Source organism: Vidua chalybeata, chromosome 5, assembly GCF_026979565.1.
Source record: "Vidua chalybeata isolate OUT-0048 chromosome 5, bVidCha1 merged haplotype, whole genome shotgun sequence".
In the NCBI taxonomy this organism is placed as follows: Eukaryota; Metazoa; Chordata; class Aves; order Passeriformes; family Viduidae; genus Vidua; species Vidua chalybeata.
Genome location: NC_071534.1, coordinates 53,198,368 through 53,222,673, shown reverse-complemented (window position 1 = coordinate 53,222,673; position 24,306 = coordinate 53,198,368). Strand labels below are relative to the sequence as shown.

The window sequence follows — 24,306 nt, the reverse complement described above, 5'->3', positions numbered from 1 at the left end:
ATAAATATTGCTCAATCATTGTACACAAGTAAACATACCTTAAACAGGTAAATATATTCATAGTCCACAACAGAAATAATTTTAAACGTTAAAAAAATTATTTCCCAATACAGTGAAAAAGCACATCAGTGCTGCATATGACAGCCTGATACATATGAGGACACAAGATCAGCATTATCCTCATTTTCATGCATTTCCACTGTGAATGAAACTGTTTTAATAAGTATAAGAGTTCCATCAAATAAAGACATAATTTTATGAGGTACTGCCATTCCTACTGACCAAGAGCTAATGCATTACTTCATTAAACTCTGAAATGGATTTGTTCACACCAGGGCAAAGAAACCCAATGATTTTACAAGAGAAGATATCTAGAACATTATTAAATATATATGATTTTTAGAAGATCCTACTAGAAAGGAAGCATTATGGCAATTGCAAAGGAAGTCTAGAAATAGGACTTTTTATTTCAGACATCTGGCTTAAAGACTGAAAATAAAATTACTCAGCCACAGTACTTATTGTGTTCTAGAGAAAGTGTCTTTGTAAGACGCAAAGTGAACCTGGCATTGTGATTTTAAAAAGCTTCCAGCTATCTTTCAGACAGACTACATCCATTTTCCCAGTAAAATAAACATTTAACCGCACACTAAAATTTTGTAGAGTACAAAAATAACAAATCTTACTTTGACTGCTATGCATGACACTCTAAAGAAAGGCTATTCCTTAGCCAGCTAATACTGTTTGCTGCTGTTCTGGCATAGCCCTTATTCCAGTATTCTTTTGCATACAGAATATATGTTCCCATGTTCTTTCCTTTAAAAGCAGTGTCCTATTGACAGAGATACTTTTATCCCACCCACAAAAGTAGCAGGCAGCGCCTTGTCTCCTCTGCTCTCAAATGGGATGGCAGCTCTCAGTCCTTTTAAAACATTTTAGGATCTTGTCAACAAGCAAACAATCTGTGAGCTTTAGAGCCAGCAAAAGTCTTCTGGTGGACATTTAGAAGTTCTTGAATTGAAACACAGCAATTGAAAGGAGGCTACAGCCTGGGTAAGCATTAGCACATCATAAAATAACTATTGCTTGGTTTTCCAGGAGGCTTTCATCCACAGGGAATCCTGTGCTCCTCAGAAATAAAGCTGTGGAGCAAAACCATATTATTGCTGTGGGTGAGAAAGGGCAGCATATTCACTCCCCTGTGGCAGCTGCCTGGGGTACCTGAGAAGTGTGTCCTGTCCTTCATGACAGCTGTTCATTTGAGCTAAATAAGTTCCTTCTTAAAGGAGGCCTTTAGAAAACCAGTGACCACTGTCTAACCTGTATCAGTTCCTATTCTTCTGTCCTTTTGGCAGCTCTATTTTTTAACAATCACTTTTGGACATAAGTTGTCATCTTTTACTATTGGCAATTTGGTAATATGACTCAAAAATTGCAAATGCATGAAAGGTGGTATTTTAAACCACATTTTATAATAAGACAGATGTGGTAATATACTGTCCTAGACTAAAGATTAGAAAAAAATATTTGTGACATTTTTAAAGATATTGGTTTGGCTGCTTCTACAGCATAATACATTGACACTCAAATGAGGGCCTGTTGCAACAGACAAGGCTTAATGGTTTTAAATTAAAAGAGAGTTGATTTAGATCAGATGTAAGTAAGAAAATGTTTTAGAGTGAGGGTGGTGGAAACATTCAAGGCCAGATTGGATGGGGCTCTGAGTACCCTGACCCAGCTGGAGCTATCCCTGCTCACTGCAGGGAACTAGATGATCTTTAAAGTTCCCTTCCAGCCCAAAACATTTCATGATTCTATAAAGCATACCAAATTTCTTTACATAATTGTTCCAAAACTGGGATACTTCTATTTCAAAGGTTTTATAATTTCCTCAAATCCCCATGAAAAACTGAAAATGGTAACTGATAAAACCTAATTTCTGCTGTATCATAGAAATACTTGTTATTTATTAATTATTTCTGTAAGGAGCTGCTGGATCAACTAATTTCTCAGTCATTACTTACTGGGAGAAATTAGTCTCTCGTGAGGCTGATCATTCAGCAAATTACTTCCATATTTTTAACTTCCCATTTTGCAGCCAGACTGTTGAAAATATTTTGGTTAGGTGGCTTGACAGAGTTCCCAATTGCCAGTCAAAATTTCTTAGAACAGCATCTTTAACTTCTCTAAACATTCTTTCTGGTTACAACCTTAGTGCAAAAATTACATTTAAAAATCAAGATCACACTGAATTAAACAACAAAAAAATCCTCACAAAAATCAGAGGATTCAGCCCTTTAATTAGAGGAGGTCATCCCCCTGTTGTGAAACCTGAAAAATGAAAACTGAATGTAAAATAATTAAATTACATATATTGCAGGGGGAAAACCGAAACACCCACTTCCATGGGCTGTGGCATGATAAAGAAATTCACTTATACCTTTTAGTCTATCCTAATTAATTACTAGCTTTCACTATTGCATAGAGGAATCCTACCATCTGAACTCTTACATTTATTTTCTTGACTTTTCCACAGGAATGAAAGAAACATCCTTCTGTGACTTTTGATCTGGTAGTGAGATGTTTTGTCATTCTTGGGCACTAGGTTGTTCTGGGTGAGGAGTTGTTGGGAAGGTTTACATAATCAAATATTTGCACAAACACTTGCCAGTTACAGCAACATTTGGTCATAGACCAATTTCTTATTTTTTTAAGAAGTGTTTCTTTTTATTGTACAATAGCAAGTGGGTGGGGGTGGTATTTTCTTTTACAATCACTTTGCAAAACAGTCCAAAGAGACCATTTGTCTGAAAGAATAACTCAAATGAATTAACAAAGTTCCTCTCCCACTTTCTATATCTTTTGTTTTCAGGAATTTTCAGTAATGAGTGCAATAGAAAAACATAACACACTAAAACAGGAATGGAAATTTTCTTCCTCTTTTACAAATGCCAAGGGCATCTTTTATGCAAAAATAAGATCCTGAACATGATAGTACATTTTACTCCTATACAGGGAGAATCTTTAATTCATATCTTCTTTGGCAAAGAGCCTAAGTAAAATATACTTACACAATGCACAAACAGTTAGGGATTTTCCTGTTTCTCTGGGGTTTTCCCCATTTGTGGTATTACTCAACTGTAGCTAGAGGTTATCTGAACAGACACCACCAGCATGCAGCATTCTGAATAGAAGATGTGGTGCCAACTTTTTAGCTAGCACAGCAACTTCTCCTCAATCTAAGACAATTGTAATATCCCATTGTTCTAACAACTGTAGAGAAGAGAGTGAGATCAGCAGAGGAAGACTTGGATTAGGGGCATAGAGAGTGTTTTCATGAATCAAAATTGCCAAGAAAAAGAAACAAAGATCAAATCTGCTTCCCATTTCCTCTCATATCTTCAGGCACTAAATCAAGTGCAGAATTGTGGAAATTCTTCCCTGGATGTTCTGTCATGCAGGAAAGAGTCTGACGAAAATTTGGGTTCACAGTCTACCTGTTATTTCTGTTGTACCTCATTCATAGAAGAGCTGGTGGAAGCTCTTCCACAACTCTATAAGGAATAGTAAGAAGCCTGAAAAATCCTTAAAATGTATTCTTTGCTTGGGACCAGGTTGTCAGACATTTAACATTCATTCGTTAAGACACCTACATTAGTCAGTGAACATAGAGCCCTCCCTTTTGAGTGATGCTCACTGGCAAAGTTATTAGCTACATTTCTACTTTAAGTTCAGTTGTCAGAGAAGGCAGAGAGAAAGGAACATGACCATATTCTGACGTTCCCCTCTATTCCACAGGTGCCATATAATCTAATCCCTTTCAAAAATTGGTGAAGCATCATTTTAAAATCAGTCAGGCTTTCATGTGCACTGCTATGAGAGCCAAGGCTATTCCAGAAGACCTGTTGTCTACTAGCACCAAACCTTTTAATTTCTTACATGAACACAATAATGGTTAGCTTCTACTGACTTCTGATTGTGCTTATTATCTTTTCACTTAAATGGATGCTTTCCACCCTGGAATTTACATTTCATTTATCTTCAACCAGTAATATGCCTTTTCTCAGATTTTTTGTGAGACTGTAAAAGCCAAGCTCTTTTACTCCTCTCTAATAAACCAGATTTTCCTTCTTACCATCACCCTTCTCAGCAACTTCTAATTCAATGTACCTGTCCAAACTGAGTGACCAGAACAATCCATAGCTGTGAAGACATTGGGGTTCATTTTATAACTTGTAAAGTCATACTAATCTTTGTCTCAGTTGGGAACACCACAGCCATGCAATATCCTCCACCACAGAGGGGAAGCTACTTACCCCTGCTGTGTGAACAATCCAACAGCAGCTTTCCTTTCTTCAGCTGTCCACCCATTCAGTTCACAGAGGGAGGAGCCCGCAGATGCTAGTCCATTAGAGTCCTCAATGATTTCTCATGGCCTCTAGTAAAAAACCTGGCATGCCAGTGTGATCTCAATCACCTCCATAAGGAAAAGTTCTTTGAGCAGTGGACAGCCACAGTCAAAGTTATATGCATCTCCACCATTTAAGAACTTTGGATGGAAACAGAGGTGATTCAGAGCTCTATCTGTATCAAAAGCTCCACAGACCATCAACAAATCACTGTAATTCCTTTCACAGAGACATTCAGTGCCAGAAACGATCTAGGAATTACTTCATGGAGGGAAATAATGAAGTATGTTTTAGCTTTTTCCAGACCTATTTTCATAGATAAAGGCCATAATGCCTTTGCAATTTACATATCATTGATGCTGATGGGGACTGGAACCTCACAGAACTTTTCTTATTATGTTCTTAGAAAGCTCACTGCTGTATTTATCTTACCAAATGTAAGGAAACAGAATTCTTTACAGTAAAAGAAAGCACAGTGACAGCATAATGATTCCTGTCCCAATGAAATAAGACTTAACTATATCATCATCAAGTATTTATACAAAAAATTGGAAGTGAGCGAAAAGGAAAAATAATAGACCTCCAAAACACACTTGGCAAGTGAATTCAGTTGTGGTTATATTTACCAAGAACCAGAGAAATTGCAATGATTAATATAATTAATATGAAAATGTAGAACTCTTAAAAATTCGTAGTTAGTACTGCTGATACAGTGCCCTCAAAAGACCTTTTCTCTAAAGGAGCATCTGTATTTGTTTTGGCATCATGTGTAATTATTCTCATTGCCAAGGTAAAACTATGTTACTAATGACAGTTTTCAATTTTTGGCAAACCATGAGGTTGTTCTTCAGCTTTTACTGACAATGTGGTGATCTGATACGTGTGAGTAGTGTGCAGTGAGATTAGCTAAGCAGTCATAGATGGAAACATTTGGACTGTTATTCATGCAGAAAAGAAATAGGCACCCAAACTTATGGCAAAGCATTCTTTTGGACTACTTTAAACTACAAAAACACCTGGATGCTGCTGGATTGTTTTACAGAATGCTAAAAACAAAACATCTGAGTCTTGCCTACACATTATCCAGCTCCAGGTCTTTTCCCTGTGTGTTCCAAGTGGAATGAAAAACATCCCATCACATTAGTGCAGTGATGAATCTGAAAGAATAATTGCTACTGAGGAGTGGGATATCAAGCTCAGGCTCAGTACAGTGCTAACGAGGTCATGCACTTTTTGGATGAGAGCTGGCCTGAGTCCGGCAGAGCAAGGTAACATCTGGCTGAGTTAACGCTCTGTTCATGGGCTCTGAGCTCATCAGTGAAACAGCCATGAACAAATAGGGAAGACATGATTATGTTTACTGAAGATTACTGGACACTCTCCAGTAAGACTTCACGGGGATCTCAAGCAGAGACTGTTACCAACTGTCATTGCACTACCTTCCATTTCACATGTAAATGCAAAGGTACAGACCCTGTCTTCCACAACCTGCTCCTTGTCACAAGGCCAACACATCCATCACAGCTTAGCAGCACTTCAGGAGTGCAGGAGCCCATGACTAAGACCTTCAGCCCCCTTAGATTTTCATCCTTCTGTTTACCTGCTATTAGTCAGGTATAACAGAGATTTCTGTTTCCCAGGCAGTATGCATTTCCTCCTGCACTGACTGATGCAAAGGAATCCTGTTCCTATATTTTAACTGCACTGTTCCATATGTTATCAGTACTGCATGTGGCATATAATATCTTCTGGCCCTAGCAGTGGCTACATGGCTGAATCCTTCTCACAGAGTAGAACAACTAGAAGAGTTAGAAGCACAGTAATTTCTCTGAACTCTTGGCAGTGACATACATTTATCCTATAAGTGAATAGCCAGACAAAACAATATTGCTTTGAGGTCTCTCAACTGGGAAGAATATTCCCTGCTTCTATTTTTTTTTCATTAATTTTATTTAAAAGTAATGTTGAGATACAAAAAAGGACCTACATATAAACTAGTTGCTTTTAAATTTATTGGACCAAAGGGAGCTATGACTGCCTGAAATATAAGCTGCCTGTTCTATTGTATGCTTCAGCTCCAGGACTAGAAGCAGAATTTGCTTGAAGCAACAGTATGCGTTAACTTCTTTCTTTTAGAAATAAAAAGAACCAAACAAAAAAAAAATTGTTAATCATTTTGATGCCATGTTTCCTACAATATTAACACAAGTTGTTAACAAAACAGAATAGCGAACAATAGACAGAGTAAAATTAAAATGTACTTTGACTGCCATACCATCAGCTGGTATAAATCAGCACCATCCCATACACAGACTGTCAAAAATTTCAGACCACTCAGCTACATGAAAGGAGAACTAATCTACCAAATCAGCACTTGTAGTATAACAATTGGACAGGGACACTCTGACACAGCATTAATTATTTCAATTACTTACTGGAAATCTCATACAGGGAATGATAAAATGGAATCAAAGAAATGTAGGGTGGAAGGGGCTTCTGAAGGTCACCAAGTCCAGCCTCCTGCTAGAAGCAGTACTGTCACCAGCACCAGATCAAGTCAACAATTACTTTGGTCATTTCTTGAAAAACTGGAGGACACAGATTCCACAAGCCCTCCAGTTAACCATGTGCTTTGAGGTTAGGATGTTATAATGAACTTTGTAGCACAAAACAGGCTACAAGAAAAAAGCTCCTTCAGCAAGAAGGAGCTTCTTCCACTGACAGAACTGAGACTAGCAGCCTCAGAGGTGACTGGAATCAGTGGGCCGTAAGATTGCCATAGAAAAGAACAGAGAAGAAAGAAAAATATAGCAAGAATTCAAGTGAAGATTATAAGATAGTCTCCAGGACAGAATTGTTCCTCCTGCTGCTGGAGACAGTAATTATTTCATTTGGAAATATGTATTTTTATTTTTGCCTGAAGATACTTTTCTATTCTAGTTACGGTCTTCTCATATATCCTAACACTATTGCTCAGCAAAAAGAGGAGACATACTGCAGGCCTTGTTTTCCAGTTCTCTGGCATACACAGCAAAGCCCTCATTGTTTCGCTCTAGGCAACCATTCTTTTAATATATGTCTAGAGTCAGTCCCAGGAGCAGCACTCAGTGCTCAGCTGTACACTGTGAAATTTATAAATGAAAACTTCCACACTGCTCACATTCAGAAATTGTGGAAGACTTTGGTTGGGTGAGACACATTCCACTGATTTGAATGAACTTTGAATCTGATGCAAGTGGGGATACATTATTTTACCTGTTGTGGTGGGTTGCCCCTGATGGATGCCAGGTGCCCACCATAGTGACAGTGCCTCTGTCGCTCCCTTCCACCACTGGACAGGGAATAGAAAATGTAACAAAAGGCTCCTGGTTCGAGATAAGGACAAGGAGAGATCACCCAGCAATTGCCATCACAGGCAAAATAGACTCAGCTTGGGGAAATGAGTTTAATTTATTCCCAATTAAAATCAGGATATGTTAATGAGAAAATAAAGAACAAACCTTAAAGCACCTTTGTCCCACCCATCCCTTCTTTACAGACTCAACTTCTTTCCCGATTTGTCCACCTCCTCCCCCTCAGCAGTTCAGGGGAACAAGGAAGGGGTGCTGCAGTCAGTTCATCACACATCATCATTGTCTCTGCCACTCCTTCCTTCTCAGGAAGAGGACTCCTTATACTACTCCTCCTTCCCCTGCTCCAGCAAGGGGTCCCTCCCACAGGAGACAGACCTTCACAAACTCCTTCACAGTGATTCCTTCCCATGGGCTGAAGTTCTTTATGAACTTTTCCAGAGTGGATCCCTTCCACAAGGCACAGTCCTTCAGGAACAGACTGCTCCAGTGCAGGTCCCCCACAGGGTGACAAATCCTGCCAGCAAACCTGCTGCAGTGTGGCTCCTCTCTCCACAGGCCACAGGTCCTGCCAGGAGCCTGCTCCACCACAGGCTTCCCACAGGGTCCCAATCTCCATAAGGCATCCACCTGCTCCATCAGGGGATAAGAGAAATCTGATATCCCAGAGGATGCCATCATCACTGATGGTCTCAACCTTGGCCAGTGGTGGGTCTGTCTTGGAGCTGGCTGGCAGCTTCTTACAGAAGCCATCCCAGCCCAGCTACCAAAACTTTGCAAACCCAACACATCTATGCAAACATCAGCTTTGCCCAAGAGAAAAGGGTCACATAATTCCCAAGTAAGGTAATTTCTCCATGAGGATTTTGCATTAGTGGGTAGAGAAATAAAGCAAAAATTTTTCAACCATTTTCAAAAATATTAAGTCAGCCAGATCTAAAAGAGGACTTAGGTACCTGAAATATAATTTAAGCAAACTGTGGTAATCTCAGCTCAGCACCATGATCCATAATACCCAACGAATTGCCACACAACACTAGAGCTACTTAAGCTTATTAGACCCTCCTTTTCTGACCTGAAATATCCCTGGATGCATGCAATTTGGGGTTTAGTGTGTGACCAGAACACTGGAATGATCTCTAGCTCATGTCAGGGATAGCAGACACTCATAGTGAGACACATCCACATCACCCAGCATAGCAGGTGGCTGGAGATTTAATAGTAACAGAGTAAAACTAACAAAGCCTCCTTCAGACTGTAAATATTAGTAAAGGAAAGCAGAATGTGGGCATTTTCCACCTTTTATACTCCAGCTTTCAAGTTCTTATCTTGGGGATATCTTATCAAGGTACCACCAGGTTCAACATCCTTCTTAAACTGAAGCAGTTCTGAGGTGCCTGTTTGCCACGCTGCCTGGTAAATGAGAGGGTTTCCCAGGCCTCCTGTCAAAGCAGTCAGAATGTAAAGAGGTGAAATAGAAGAATGCTGGCCTGAGTGAAAATTTGAAGCTGGGAGATTCACATGGGAGATCTGTTTCCTACTTCCTTTGTATTCTAAGCAGTGATCAGAAAACAAACCAGAAACTGAAGCTTTGGAAGAGTATCTCTCAGCAGCTGCTCCACAAGAGAACATCTTCTTTGTGGAAGTGAGTTTCCACAAAGAAAATTTCACTCATAACTCAGGTTTGTGGGCTCTAGAGAGTGGATATCAGACTAACTGGGTGCTTAACTCTTTCCCTTGCCTTTCCTGATGCAGCACCATGCTGAGTATGCAGGTTTCTCATACTGCCCTGACAAGTCTCTAATGCTTTCTCCTGATCTTCGCTGAATCTGTATTTAATAACCTGGAACCACAGGAACACAGCAGCATCACAAAATGGGTGAATGATGTAGACACTACCCTGAAATGTTGGAGATGCAAGAACTTAAAAACAAAAAAGAATTTTCTAATCCTGCCATCATGGATCACAAACTCATAGTAAAATTTAGAATAACATAGCACACTTAGCAAAAATTTCTTATAACAATTCCAAGACTTTGGAGGCCACACTTCAGGGTTGAGACTCTCTTCAAAGCAGGAGCACATGTTTCTGGGTTTTGCAGCTCAAATTAAAATGATGTTTCTCCCTCTTCTCCTTATAAAGAAGAAAATCTCAAATCTACATAATCATGGAACTACCCCTGATTGTAGCTCTTCCAGGTGAGAAGTAATTTTTAATGCTGAGTTTGTTTTTATTCTAGCCTTAGCTTGTTATGTTGTGTAAGGATATACAAATGATCCCACAGGACATGGTAGAAGCCATGGTAGTCTCAGATGACTGTCCTGGGAGGCTTCTGCATTCCTGCCTGGTGCCACAGCATCAGGAACTGCTTCTATTAAAGACAATGCTAATTATACCTGATTGGCTCTAAAAGTGTTTGCTTGAGTTACAGAAACATTTTAGCCACAACAAAATGAGGGAAATATTAATACATTAATTTTTTTTTCAGCTGTATTCTTGAAAATTTTTGAGAGAGAACTTTCTCCTGGCTATTAGTATTTGCATTATTATGATGTCTGAAAGTCTGAATCCTGCATCAGAAAGCCCATACCAGGGTTCTATCCCTACAAACATGCCCTTGCTCTCCTATCAAGAGCAAGAAAAGCCAAAATCACCTTTCCCTGAAAGAATTAGCTGTGTGAGTACATGAGAAATTTTAAAAATTCAAGATTTACCATGTAGAGAAACTCTACTGAAAATATCTACTGTGTATTTTAGCAGAAACATTTGCAATTTGAAATAATTGATAGAGAAGCTAGTTATATATAAATTTGGAAAATTTAAAGATAAATAAATCATATTGAATACAAATTAATGATTTGAAATGTCATTGCATATGTCTAATTCTCAAAATTTTTACTGTTTTAATCATAATTTAATGGGGTTAATAATAATTTTACTGGGGTATGGGGAAGGGGGAAAAAACTGTGGAATAATCACATAGCTTACCTTTTTATAATGTATCCTCCTTGTACTGTAATTGCTAAACTTGGCACAGGGCAATTAAAGGAGACAGAGGTCCAAGAGAAGGGTTTCTAAAGAAGCAGGATCCTACTAATTTTAGAACAGCTAAATAAACCCATCAGTGTTCACTACTTTCACATGTTGCTTTACACTATGCCTCATTTTTAATGATAGCACTTACTGAAAACCATCTGTGCCATACATTTGCTTGAAAACTGTATGTGATTTTTGACCTCTAAATGGAAGAGAAAATAAGCTACAAAGGCAGACTGAATGTAACAAAGATCTGACCATGCTCTAAAAGTTATTCTATTGTATAATATATATATAAATATATATATATAATACGGTGAAAATGAGGGGGGAAAACCCCAAAGAACAGATACTGCTTATCAAAACTAAGCATGAAGCATCACACTAGAATGGTAACAGCAATTATGAAAAATTATAACAAAGCCATCAAAATACAAAAAGCAATGGAGAAAAATCACTGCAGTCATAGGAAAAAGAACAGCATGTCAGGGAGATGAGGAAGCAGGAAAAAGATGAAGGAAGTTTGGATATGTTGGGGTACAGGGGAAAAATAAAACTGGATACAGTGAAAAATCTTAACTGCAATAAATTCTATTTCCTCAAAGTTTTTCCAAGAAAAGACAATGAATGCACTTCTAGTACTGTACAATGTTGTTTATGTGATTCATACTCTCTGAAAATATGCAGACAAGTAGAGGCAATAGCAAGACAAACAGTTTTCCAGAAATTCTTGAAATTTACCACACTTATTCAAAGCAACTATGTTGAAACATTTCCTTGTAAGAGAAAGACCCACAGGTAATTTGCAAATTAAAACTAAAACTCTCTTCATTTTTGCATAGACACTTCCTGAATGAGATTGCATGTCCCATACAGTTTTCATGGTGAGTCCTATATTTTGCATGCTGGAAGGACAAGACATGCCATAGAGCAAAACAAGTCTTCAGCTCTGATGACTGTTGCAAAGGATTAAGTCAAATATTGTTTGAAGGACCATCTGTAGATCCCACAAAAGAAAAATGGATGAATGAATGAATGAAAGCAGAGATGCTTGTCTTAGAAAAAAAACCCAAGATGTCATCTACTCTACATTTCTGCCTTTGTAAGAAAGACCTTTATCTGAGACATATGTGAGCTACATTAAACACATCTCAGGTATATTTTCTTAGTGTGTATGGAGATCTCTATAAGCTCCACAGGCAATCCATCCCAGTGCTCAGCATCACTGTGATTTTCCAGTCTATTCACTCAGAAAATTCTGGCCCAGTGAATTCCTATGGTTGTCAATGTAGGGGTAGTGCTGTGATGTGTCTGTATCACTACTGAGTATACATTAATTTACTGGTTCTGTGATCATTCCCAGATAAGTAGTTCAGAGTTGGTCTGAAATTTCCTCAGCAACACACTGCAGTTTGGGGCATACTTTCTGGGTTTTGTTTTTAAGATGGCAAATAAGTTCCTGGTTTTCAAAAAATAGCCAATAAATGTTAACAAAATCAGGGAAAAATATAAGGAAATATATTTTTATGATAGTATGAAAACTACTATGAAAACATCTGTAACAGGCTGGTATATAAAACCTAGGGATCTGTTTTGGGGATAATGGTAATGAAACACATAGAACTTCAAATGTGGGATCCTGGTTTAAACAATCACCAAGCCACAACACAGCACACAGAAACTTATGGCTCCCATAAATCAAATTATTTTTAGGCAGAGATAGGAGGAAACTCCTTTGTTAGGTCTAAATTTATCCATCCATCCATCCATCTACCAGCAAATCCTAGCATTTTAATGCTGAGCCGAAAAGCCCAGAGAGCATCCAAACCTATCCTTAGAAAGAAGTCTTTTAAACTTCTTTTGGTCCTTCTCATTTTTTATCATCCCTGGTGGGTCTCTCCTATGCACAGGCATTCTGGCAGGAGAGGAAGAATGGAGTAGTATAAATACACATGACAATGTATCAGATACAGCACTGCCAGCTCCACAAAAGTACTAATTAAACTGTTCCTAGACCTTCCTGCAAGAGTTCCAGCTAGGTCACACCACGTGTTCTCGTTAAAGTTTTTACCACTCCTAGAAAACCTGTCCCACCCAGATTTGATCAAATTACAGGTAGTTTTCCAACTGCAAAGCAATCAGATGGCTGTGGAAAGCACCTACTTCCAAGCCTCAATACCTACTACCTAGTTTTGGGTCCAAATGGAGCTGAAGGACAGATCAGATCCCTAAGATTAGGGCTGAGAGAGATTTGTAAGGTAAAATTCACTGCCAATAATAAAAGCCAGCTGCTCCCATCTTCTGCTGAGCTTGCTTATATATCCCTTTTTGGGTTTATCAAATATGTGTCTCCTGCTATTTGCAGAAGATTATATACTGATTGCACATAACTGATGCTGATCTCTCATGATGAATCTTCTAGCACTGCCTCATGTTTAAGCTCCAAGACACTTTGTCAGGTCCAGTTCAAACACCTGTTAAATCTGTGCCCCCAACTTTCATGACTGCTTGTATTCTGTGCTTGCTATTCCAGTGGCTAGTCTCTTTCCAGACCTTGCATCCTTTTCCTGGAGTTCCTGAGGAAGAGAGAAGGGAAAAAGCCCAAAACTTACCATTGCATTTTTTTGCAAGTTCTGAATTGCAGAGCTTTCTCCATCTCCACCTCTCTTATAGGAGCTGGTAGTGGTACATGCTGTAACACTACAGAACACTGCAGGAAGTCCCTGTTTGTACCTGTCACTGGCTGTTTCCTTCTCAGGGGAGGAGGATATGTGACAGCACCCAACTAGCGGCATAGGACACAACAGGAAGCTGTCTTATATCATTGCCAAGCTATTTTTGACCCAAAAAGAAAATGTGAAACATAGTAAAAGAGATAAGCTGCCCAAACGTGCTGAATTGCAACTCTTCTAAGCACCAGCAGAGAAGGCAAGCAAAGATACCTAAGCAAATGGGTTAATATCACTCTAATACAATGACTCAGTATGACTGAGCCCCTTAAGTTCTAACTAATGAGTACTTAACTCATAATTATAATATTCAAAGCAGTTAATGAAAACATATAATTAAGACACACCACACAGGAAGGTCAGAACTCTGTTGTACTTGTGAAATCCAGAGAAATTAAATTACTTGAAGAGAGCCACACAAGTGATTCAATGACAGGCAGAGAAGTAGACCCTTGGCTTTCTGTCCAGGGCATGCTCTTGTGGATTGTACTGCACCTCACAAATATTAGCAAAGGATATGTTTTATATTTTTATGCATCTCCTTCAGTCATCAGATATATCAATGCATACCCAAAAAAAATCTATGTTAAATTGTATTCCTATGATGGGATTTCATGATGTATCTCTCTCACTCACTCTGAGGAAGCCAGGTCTCTGATCAGTCTCTTTAGACATTTGCCATGTCTAAAATTATGTTTTCAATCAGATTTTAGAGGACAATTGACTTATGTCACTCACATAATCATGTCCCTTTTCTAGAGGCTTGGGATCACTTTTAGAATATTAATTGCTTAATAATTAACAAAGAATAGCAATTTATTTCAGCTGACTTTGTGGACTATATCACTGGTTTTGCAGTGTGTATTATTCAGCAAAAATGGACTGATCCATGGTATAAATATCCAGTAAAGAACCACCATGTATTTTGATTATGAATAGCAGGAACAAGCAGCAGTTATATATCAAGGATTCACTGCCAATAACCTTTATAATTAGAAGGAAATCCCAGATTCAGTTTAGTGTTTCCTTCTTTATCCATAGACTTTGGAAGTATTACTGCATTAAATGGCAGACAATACAAATAATATTTCATAGTATTCTGGGGAGTGTTTTTTAAATGTAGTGCTCTTGATCTTTACCAGCTGTTGAATCAAATTTGGCATAAGCATATTTCTTTGTGTACAGCCTGCAAACAATGTGGATTGTAAAATGAGTAGGGCAAAAACCCAATTTCAATTGTAGGCTGGGATTCCCCTATGCTTTTACAGGGAAACTTGGTTGATAACTATGTTTCCTATTGGGTGGGGCATGGAGAACATGCCCATAGCATTTAATCTTTGAATACTAGAATACCACATGAGCTCTAAAGCCAAGCTATTAAAATAAAGAAGGAGAAATAAATCATAACACATAATAAAAGCTTAGTTGTTCATTTGCCATCATTCAACCCACAGCTGTATATTTTTCATGCTGTTTAAAATTTCACATAATACTGGCATAAACATCCAATGTTCTTTTTTTTTCATTTCCTGTACTGAACAGATGTGCAGTTTGTGTTACAGTAATGAAACCTGAATATTGCCTTACACAAGGTAGTGCAAGGATATCTTGCTGAATACCCATGGTAAACTAAGAATAATTCATAAAGTTGTGATAACAGTTCAATGCAGCTGTTTTACAAGTCATATGCCTCAAAATAGTTATGTCACTATTTGCCTTCTAAGTACAACCAGTGCTTTACTCTGATAAGGAGTACCCATGGAGGTCAAAACTGCTCACAAATATCTAGTGGACAGCACCACACTAAAATCTAGTCTACTGGTCAAACTCAACAGTTTCAATTATTAAACCTGCTAAAAAGTTTCTGACAATACCCATAGTTTGAAAAACGCAGAAAAATGCAAATTATTGCTTTTCATATCCCTATTGCCTTATGAAGAACCACACAGCTTGAAGTTTGAATGCAAAAGAGAAATTTACTGTACAAACTTCTGGGAAAACTTCATGAGAAAAAAAGAAAATTTATAATGTTCACTTGTAACAATAGCAGCTGCAGAAATCTCTGATAGTTTTAAAACTACAATATCTCATTATCACATTAAGGAAATTGCTAGAAATAAGTCATTGATTCTCTACTTTGTGATCTGATGTGATATAGCAGAAGGAAGTACAAACATATTTCACACAGACAAAGGCAAACTGTAACCCCTGGCTAGTGCCCCTATGAACTCCGAGTTATACATCATGGGGAAAATTGACTGCTCCCTTTTAGAATAACTCATGAGCTGGATTGAGCCCAAAAATCATGGTCAGTTATGCAGAGAAATTAAGTTACTTTCAAAGGAAAAGGAGGAAGAAGTTTCCTCTAACAAGCTAGTCATGAGATTCTAAAGTTCATGTAGCTAAAGTGCTTTGCACTAGATTGAAAATGCTATGCTGGCAGCAATTTATCCTGTTGAGATCATTATTGTTCCCTCTGAGAAAACATTTTTGTCTTAAAAAGTCATTAATGCATTCAAGATTCTACTGAATAGAGCTAGCAGAAACATCACATAGAACATGAACTGAATCCTATCCCCTAGACTGAAACCCATCAAAAATGGTTGATGTTGATTTTTACACACTGAGTCTGATAGTCCTACACGCTTTGAAGGGATAAATTAGAATGAAAAATCATTTCTATTTCAAACTCTCATTGCAGCAGACCAAGGAGCATAAATTATTTAAAATGCATGTGTATTTGCATTCATAAATATAAGCACATAAAAATTCTTGAAAAGTATTTGGGTACTTCTAGAGATTAATCTGTTATGCCTATATTTTATTATTCTAAAAACATCTAAGTAGCTAGAGACTACAGAACTTGAATACAGAAAACATTAACTATAGAACATGAATATTTAAATATAGAGAGGGCTTTTTTTTGCTCAATCTAGTATTTTATAAGCATCTTTATTCCTACTGTTTTTCCAGGATACACATATTAAATATAAAATAAATTACTTTAACATGAACTAACTTAATATCTGGGTAGTACCACCATATTTAAACAATCTTTAGAATGTCTCACTGCTTGTCCTAAATATCAACATCTTCAAGCAGAAGTTTACACAGACAGCCAAATTCTTTCATAATATCAATTTCACTTCTCTGTAGCCAGTACACAATTATCATCCTCCACTAAGACTGAAAGTCAGATTGCCTATTATTTAATCCCTTTTATTTATTTATTTATCTTTCAATGTACTATATCTATGTTTACAATTTCAGAATGCCAAGAGCATAGTATCTCCATACTGCCCCTTTGCGGGGATATTTGGAATCGTACAAATCCAAAGCTGTTAAGGAGACGGTATGGTTCACACCCCTTTCATGCACATGCAGAAGTCATTAAATTTAATACTGGTTACATTCAAACCACAAAATGAAAAACATGTTTTACTCTTTCTCATGCTTAATTCATTTATTCATAGCAAATGCAGTGTTTCATATGTTCCTAACATAATTAGCAATTTCTGAAACCTCTCATTCCTCCCTCTCACACCTCTCTGGCACCACTGCTGTTGCAAAAACTGACTCTGGAAAAGTAATGAATATTAACAAAATCTTTTTTTTCAAATACAAAAGATAGATTTTAAACTAACAGCAGCAGTTGCAAATGGTAAAGATGCATTTTCCTACCCCCTTTTAGAGTCATTTTTGCCACTTTGGATACTTAATTCAGAATGACAGGAATATGAAGTGAATGTTCAGGACAGCTGAAATATTTTTTCCCTTTTTGCTTTCTTGCTTTTCCTACAATTATTTTGGTAGCATATAACTACTATTTTAATAGACAGCAGATTGGAACAAGTAAGAGATTACCTGAGAACATGAAAGTCCACATTCTTCAATCCTGGGAATAATCTGACAATCAGCATTCCAAAAGAGAATTATTAGAAGACTCTGAACATAAGTACTTATCATCCTAAATTAAAAAAAAATACAAAAAGCAAAACCTCAGAAGAAACCTTCTACTCTGACAATTCTCCCTCTTGTGCCAAAACTTTAATATGAATTTTAGTCCCTCCCACAGCACCTCTGAGCTCCTCCCTCTAAAACTTTCCAAAGACAGAAAATTGCTAGTTCTAGGAAATATAAAGCATACTCATTTTGTATGCTCCAAACTGAAAAATAGGAAACAGTGATTTCTGACAATCACAGTAAAAGCCTCTTCCTTCTGGATTTCATCACATTAGCATTAGATCAGTTTCAACAGATTTCTTTTCTGTAAATTCTATATATAAACGGGAAGTTTGTTTCTAGAGTGATGTACCAGACAAGTTCATGGGTATTCAAATGCAATCTTATTTTCCTGGTTTTCTAGTGCTTTCAATGAAAAGAAAACCAGCTTTGCCAAGGTGGGTGGTCTTGGAAGACTAGTTTCTTCTTTTTCATCAGCAGGAATACCAGATTCTTTCACCCTAGAAATCTGAGCTTTGAAATTTTTTTCACAATTTTTTAATCTAATTGTATCAATAGAAGCATCTTGTTCTATAGCCTATCTCCAGCTTTGGAAATATGCATGTTTCTTCAAAGCTCAACACCACCAATCTGAAAGCAGGGTAGGAGTGAGTCATAATACCTCAATACCTGTTAGCATAACAGAATGTCCAGGAATGCCTCTCTGGGTGCTACATTTCACACAGTCCCACTACCCTTTGAAAGGAACAAGTATTTCAAAAACACACTCTGGTTCGTATGGAAACTACATGTGACATGCCTAAGGGGAATAGGGAGTTTTCCTCCACAGAGGGCTTGCTCACCACTGAGAGATATCTTTCAGTAGGACAGTGCCCCAGGTACTCAGTGCTCTTACAAAACCCTTTACATCAGTTACAGTGGGGAATATACAACTAACAGCATCTGCTTTACACATAAAATACAATGTCTTCTCTGCCACTGTATCTACTGTACTTGTATTTTAGATACTTCATGCGAGTCCAGTTTGCCAATTTTCCTAGAAGACTTTATTTTTTAGATAAACATACACATTTATTTTTGTTCTTCACTGAACAAAATGTAATTTAATTATTTTGGTTAAAATCAACAATTAAATTTTGTCATCTTCTAGAAGCTTGGACATTAAGAAGTTAATGTGTTGCTATGCCTCAAACACTGGTGGCCACTCAAGCAGGCAAGTTAGAACAGGTAGTGGCTGGAAAGGGGGGCCCTGTGGAGGTAGGGCAGCACCTTTCTGGGCCCACTTCCCTGTTCTGGTCCATGGTGACCACATAAAGGACAGAGGTGATGACGAGCAGGAGTCAGGAGCTATTGAGAAAGGGTCAATCCAGCAGAGGTGGATTGAGACCACCAAACTACCCTCAAAGCCCCATGACCCATTACCAAATAGGTCCAGAAAAACTTTGACCATGGGCATCAATTAATCCTGAGTACTCACAGGAGTGGGATGTGACACATCTACACACAATAATATTCGAGATCAAAAATCTGCCCAGTCCACTCTCCTGTCCCTAAGAGGATTAGAGGATGCTTAGAAGAAATAAGAAAGAAGTTAAATATCCTACTTCCATGGACTATTTTAACATGTATGCTGACAAGTTCCAATGACCTGGATTTTACGGATTTACTGACCCAAAAGCCACATGTACATCACTGGTTTTAATGGCTGCTTCTGGAACTTTCTTATTTGTAAAACAACTCTTTGCATCTATTTATGCTTTCCATTTTCAAATCTCCTTGGAACCATGAGTTGTACAATTAACCTATGTTTATTTTCTTTGTTTGGATTTTAAAACTGCTTCCAAATAGTTCAGTTGGGTTGCCCCTTGTTGCTTTAAAAAATACAGAATATCCATTTTCATCTCACCTTTGCAAAATAGTCACAGCTGTATTGTTTTCCAGTATACCTCCCCTATATTTTCTACGATAAGTAATATACCTCTTCACTTTTACTATACCCTTTTGTAAGCTGAAGGTCCTGCAGACAATATTCAGGAGTGAGCAGTTCAAGGATGTTTTACTCTCTAGCAAATGCCATTTTGACTCTCCTTGGTATATTTACCTCCACACATTTACCTTCAGTTTCCACAGAAATTAACAGTGTGATTCACCTTAAGAAATTTTATTTTCTGGTTTCTGGTATTTCTTAGGGCAGCTCTGTCACATTCTGAATAAAGGTGATCATAGCACAGATCTAACAATGTACTCTTTCTATGCAGGAACAGTATTCCAGTCAAGACAGTTTCTGTGTGGACTGAAGCTGTTAAGTTCAACAGTCAACAACTTTATTGTTATTTGCTTCATTTGAACCTTTTTTTAAAAATCCTGTCTAAACAAGCTACTTTACTGGTCCTGCATGATTTGTATCCTGGAATTACTGTCTTCATCCACTGTTTGTATTACATCAGGTTTTGGAACCCCCATTAAGATTCTCACTAAAAGCTGGGCAGTATAATTGACCCATGCCACATTTTTTTGAGAACTATCAGTTATGTAGAAGCATTGATGCATTTGAAATTTACAGGGACAATATCTCTTAGGCTCCCTGCTCAAATGGGACTCTAATTGTTGATCATAATTTTGAAAATAATTTCTTTCTAACAAATGTCTTTTAGTCCTTGTTACTTACTATACCTTACCTATATTTTAATCCACATTTGTCTTTAGTTTGATGCTTTCATTACGTTATCCCTGAAGAACGGATGATAGCAAAAGATACTGTTCTGTTTCTACTAATGTTCCCTCCATCTTCAGAAAAAAAGACTCTTTAAAACCCCTTAATAGGAAGGGCCTCCTTTTGCACTTTAGTAATACAGATATTATGCTCCCTAAATCTTTATTAGAGCACTGGTCAAGAACGTAGAAAAGCCAGAATCTAAACATTTCACAGTCCAAGAAGATCCAAATCTTGAACATTTCAGGATGGTGGCTTGGTGGTTCAGGGTGTTTTTTAATAAAATGCACAGGTAGGCCTTAGAGTACAGAATGTAATCCAGTATTTTGCATTCCCCATTTTCTCTTGGGTCAAGTATGATCTCTGGACCATCAATTCAAGTACCTTTTTCTTAATTAGTCTTAGTCTTACAAATTTTGCATGCTTAGATACGTACTTGGCCCCCTTCAAAAAAGAACATCATTCCACCACTGGTCAAGTGTGTACGAGAAACATTTGAAAATGAACGGACAGATGTATCACCAGACATACCTAAGCAGCCAGAAATGGATTTTGTGACCTGATGTGTTGGAGTTTAAGCACAGAACTCCAAAGAGATTTCTGCTTTGGCTACATTATTTTTTGACTTTGTTAAATTAATGTCAATGTCTGCGCTGGAAGGCATGTCCCTGTCACATCCATGCTGGAGAAGTCCCAGCCTTCTTTGCAGTACAATAACCTCATTCACACTACATTTTTCAAGAGGATCCTGTGACAAATCACTGTGTTCTTCCCAGTTTCACCAACACAGGCATACATACAATATTGTAACAGTCCCCTGGCTACTATTTTAACTCTGTGTGCAGTTGTATTGCCTGTTCCAAGCAACTGACATCTTTTCCCAGAACCACTTACATCAAGCACAGGACAGCTGTTTCTAACTTTAACAGCTTCTCATCATGTAGGGCATGCTCTGGAGTGGAGCGGTGTGAGGTGCTACTGTCATCACAACAAAATACTCACAAGGGATTCAGAGCTGCTTGGGAACTGCGTTTTTCGGGGATTGTGCCTATATCTCCTGCCCAGAGTGAGCCTGTGCAGCCAGGGCAGGTGCGCAGCAGAGGTACCAGCAGGGCACCTTGTCCTGGTTTAGGGCCCACCCGAAAGCAAACCCACACGGCCTCTCCCCCCAACCGGTTCGGGAAGAATTTCCTCTGAGAGAAGTGGAAAAAACCTGTTTATTTAACAGGCAAAGCAGTCCCCAGCACAAAAAAAATTAACAATATCAGATGACAAAACTCATTCATTGCTCTGAAGAGATGACAAATTCAGAAAGTCTCTCCGGTGCGTGGTGTCTCTGTTATCAGTCACTCCAGCACTGGGAAAGGCTGCTGCCCACAGTAGGCCCCGGTGGGCCACAAAGTGTGAGCTCTCGGTGTTTCCCCGGGTCCCAGTCCAGAGCAGGTTCAAACACATCCAAGAAAAGGGAAAGAAAACCTGGGAAAACCTGACTGCCTCAGCTAGCTAAACTAACTAAAAAGCAAAGGAGTGCCGTGTTCTGCCCCATCCGTGCCCAGACAACACAGTGGAGTTCTCTGTTCCAGCAGAGTGTGGAGGAGTGAGTGCAGGCTGATAACAAATTCTGTGCTTCTTCTTCTTCTCCCCACCTTCGCTCTCAGAGCCCGTCTTGAAGGCACAGAATAAAATAGCCTGAAGGGACAAAATTCCAAATATAAAATATCCACCATCAACAGAACACACGACTGGGAATACGAGCATCATAACGTCACCCTAGGATACACCTACAGGCTGGTGAAACACAACCTGCCCAGTGCTTCTGTACTCAACAAGTTATTGATTCACAGTCCGAAGACAACCACTACTCATTTCATCTGTGTGGTCCAATGGGACCCTCACTGTCCTCACCCACCATCCCTTTCCTTCAAGAGGCACGAGCATTCAGCAATGATGGCAAATGTCGCAGCAGGCAGCACCTTAGATGCACTGCTTACAACCCACAGATGCTGAAGACTTTCCTTTCCTAAGATTAGAATCATACAATCAAAAAGTGGTTTGGGATAGAAGGGAATTTTAAAGATAATCTAGTTCCAAATTAGGTTGCTGGAAGTTCCATGCATTACTAAAGAAATAAAATAAAGAAAATGTCTTTTTAAATTATTTAAGAAAATAATTTTAGACACCTATGAAGTTTTTAATAAAATTATTAAAGAAGAAAACTAAAAACTTGAGTGTTCAAAAAAATCTAATTAGAAAAAAGTAAAATAATAATAAAAAATAAAGCATATTCACAATTCTCCAAAATGTTTGTAGACAATCTATACTTTTACAAACTTAAAGCTCGGAGAAACTGGAATTATTAGTACATGTGGAGGGGTTGCAACTAAAAGTAAATCATTCATGCACCATGTACACACAATTTATTTTTTTCAGGAGATGCTTCAGTCTGTTTTCTTTCTTTTACCCAGCTGAATTTTTTCTTCATTTTACATAGTTATTTTTTTAAGCTAGGAACCTAACTCCTGGTATAAGCTAAGCAGTAGGCCATGGCATTAAATCTAGTGATACCCAGCACGGCAGGAAATGGCACATTTCCAAGCAGAAACTCTTCTAAAATGGCACATAAATATTTACCTCAGCAGGCTGAACTCACAGAGGGATATGATTTTTGTCCTTTTAACAGGCTTTCTAGCTGTGCTGTGGAAACAGATCATCTACCAGCAGACCCTAACTAATCTTCAAGCTATCAAGATTTACTCTGTGTCAAACATCAATACAAAAAATCCTTTTGTAAAGAAGGGCATATGGGCGGCGAGTGTTGTTTTGAGTTACAAAATCATTGGCACACGGAGTGAGATTTACAGTGAAACTTTCTCTGCCTGAGAAGTGCTTTTCATGTCAGCAGCAAGCCCTACCCTGATTATGATTTTAAAAGCCTTCTCTTACCTCCATGATTTTTCTTGAAGAATACGAGAAAATTCAGCCTCCAGAGAGGTATCCATGGTGGAGCTCCTAGTTTACAAGGCATGCAGGGAGAAGTCCTGCATCTGGCAGACTGTCCAGTCTCCACTGTGCTGAACAGAGCAGGAAGGGAGCCATGGCTAGGCAGGGAGCCCTGGGATGTTCATCTTCACTGGAAGGCAGAATCTATGGCTGGCACCTCTATTACAACCTCTTTTTTTATTCCCATCTATTCCTCACCCTTGTTAATCTAAGATGACTAAAAAACCTCAGATGCACTCATGTATCTTAACTGTTACTCATGGTCAATCCAAATTTTAACTCAATCATCCTGTTTAGCCTATTGAGTTTTTCTTTTTGATGGATGCTATTTTCTTTACTTCTTATTAAAACACTTTAGCTCCCCAAGAGAAATGCAAATATCTCCTATTATATATGCTTTGTTTCTTCATAGTCACTCCTGACAGCAAAAATTAAAAAAAAAAAAAAAATTAGGAGCTGTTTAAAACACTCCCACTCTTTAGAAGAGAGTACCTCAAGCCATTTAACTCAAAAGGAGGTTAAAGTGCCTTTGTCTGCTTTGTTTGTATAAGTATTTTGTGGAAAGGAAATTCCATCAGCTGTGCAATTTCCCTTGATTTCTTTTCCCACCTAAATCATTTACAAAAGTAATATCTACTTATATCAAACCTGGATAACCAAAGCCAAGCTTCACTTGACAGAAAACATAGAGATAACCTCTTAAAGATACAGATTCAGTTAAAGTGTTTTACCACATAAATTAAACCATTAAGGAAACAGTTAAGTTACGTTCACATTATTCTACATGTTAATATCTTTTTACTTTAAAAGATCAATGAAGAACTTCTACACTGTCTAGTCTTTTTCCACTTTCATGCATGAGATTTAGAAAGTTAGATGTTTAATTTTAGGCAGAACTGTAACTATTTCTTTGAAGCTTTCAAAAAAATAGTGCACCATCAACCTAACTTTTCCTACTTGTAAAGTTGGTAGGATTGTAGCAGATATACAATTAATTATCTGTTACGTTGAGAGAATGTTCACAAAGTATCACCAGTACAGGCATGAAATTTTACAATATTTAAGAAACAGCAGCTGCAGCCTGTGGTTGTTGATGTAGTAGTCT

General features: G+C 38.0%; 1 protein-coding gene and 1 long non-coding RNA gene across 2 annotated transcripts in view; both read right to left on the bottom strand.

The window, feature by feature from the left end:
* The window catches only part of IL17REL (interleukin 17 receptor E like), a 44,706-nt gene extending 23,439 nt beyond the window's left edge, over positions 1 to 21,267 (bottom strand). The window contains exons 1-2 of the mRNA XM_053943100.1: positions 21,204 to 21,267; positions 17,390 to 17,492 (exon numbers count right to left, since the gene is read on the bottom strand). Coding sequence (XP_053799075.1) covers positions 17,390 to 17,491 — 102 coding nt within the window. The 5' untranslated portion in view covers position 17,492; positions 21,204 to 21,267. The remainder of the gene's footprint in view (positions 1 to 17,389; positions 17,493 to 21,203) is intronic.
* A 133-nt stretch (positions 21,268 to 21,400) lies between these two features.
* On the bottom strand, positions 21,401 to 23,372 carry LOC128788640 (uncharacterized). Its single transcript, XR_008431153.1, has 2 exons — positions 23,145 to 23,372; positions 21,401 to 21,890 (listed from the first exon to the last, which is right to left on the bottom strand). It is a non-coding gene; the product is annotated as an uncharacterized LOC128788640 (long non-coding RNA).
* Positions 23,373 to 24,306: the final 934 nt, after the last annotated feature.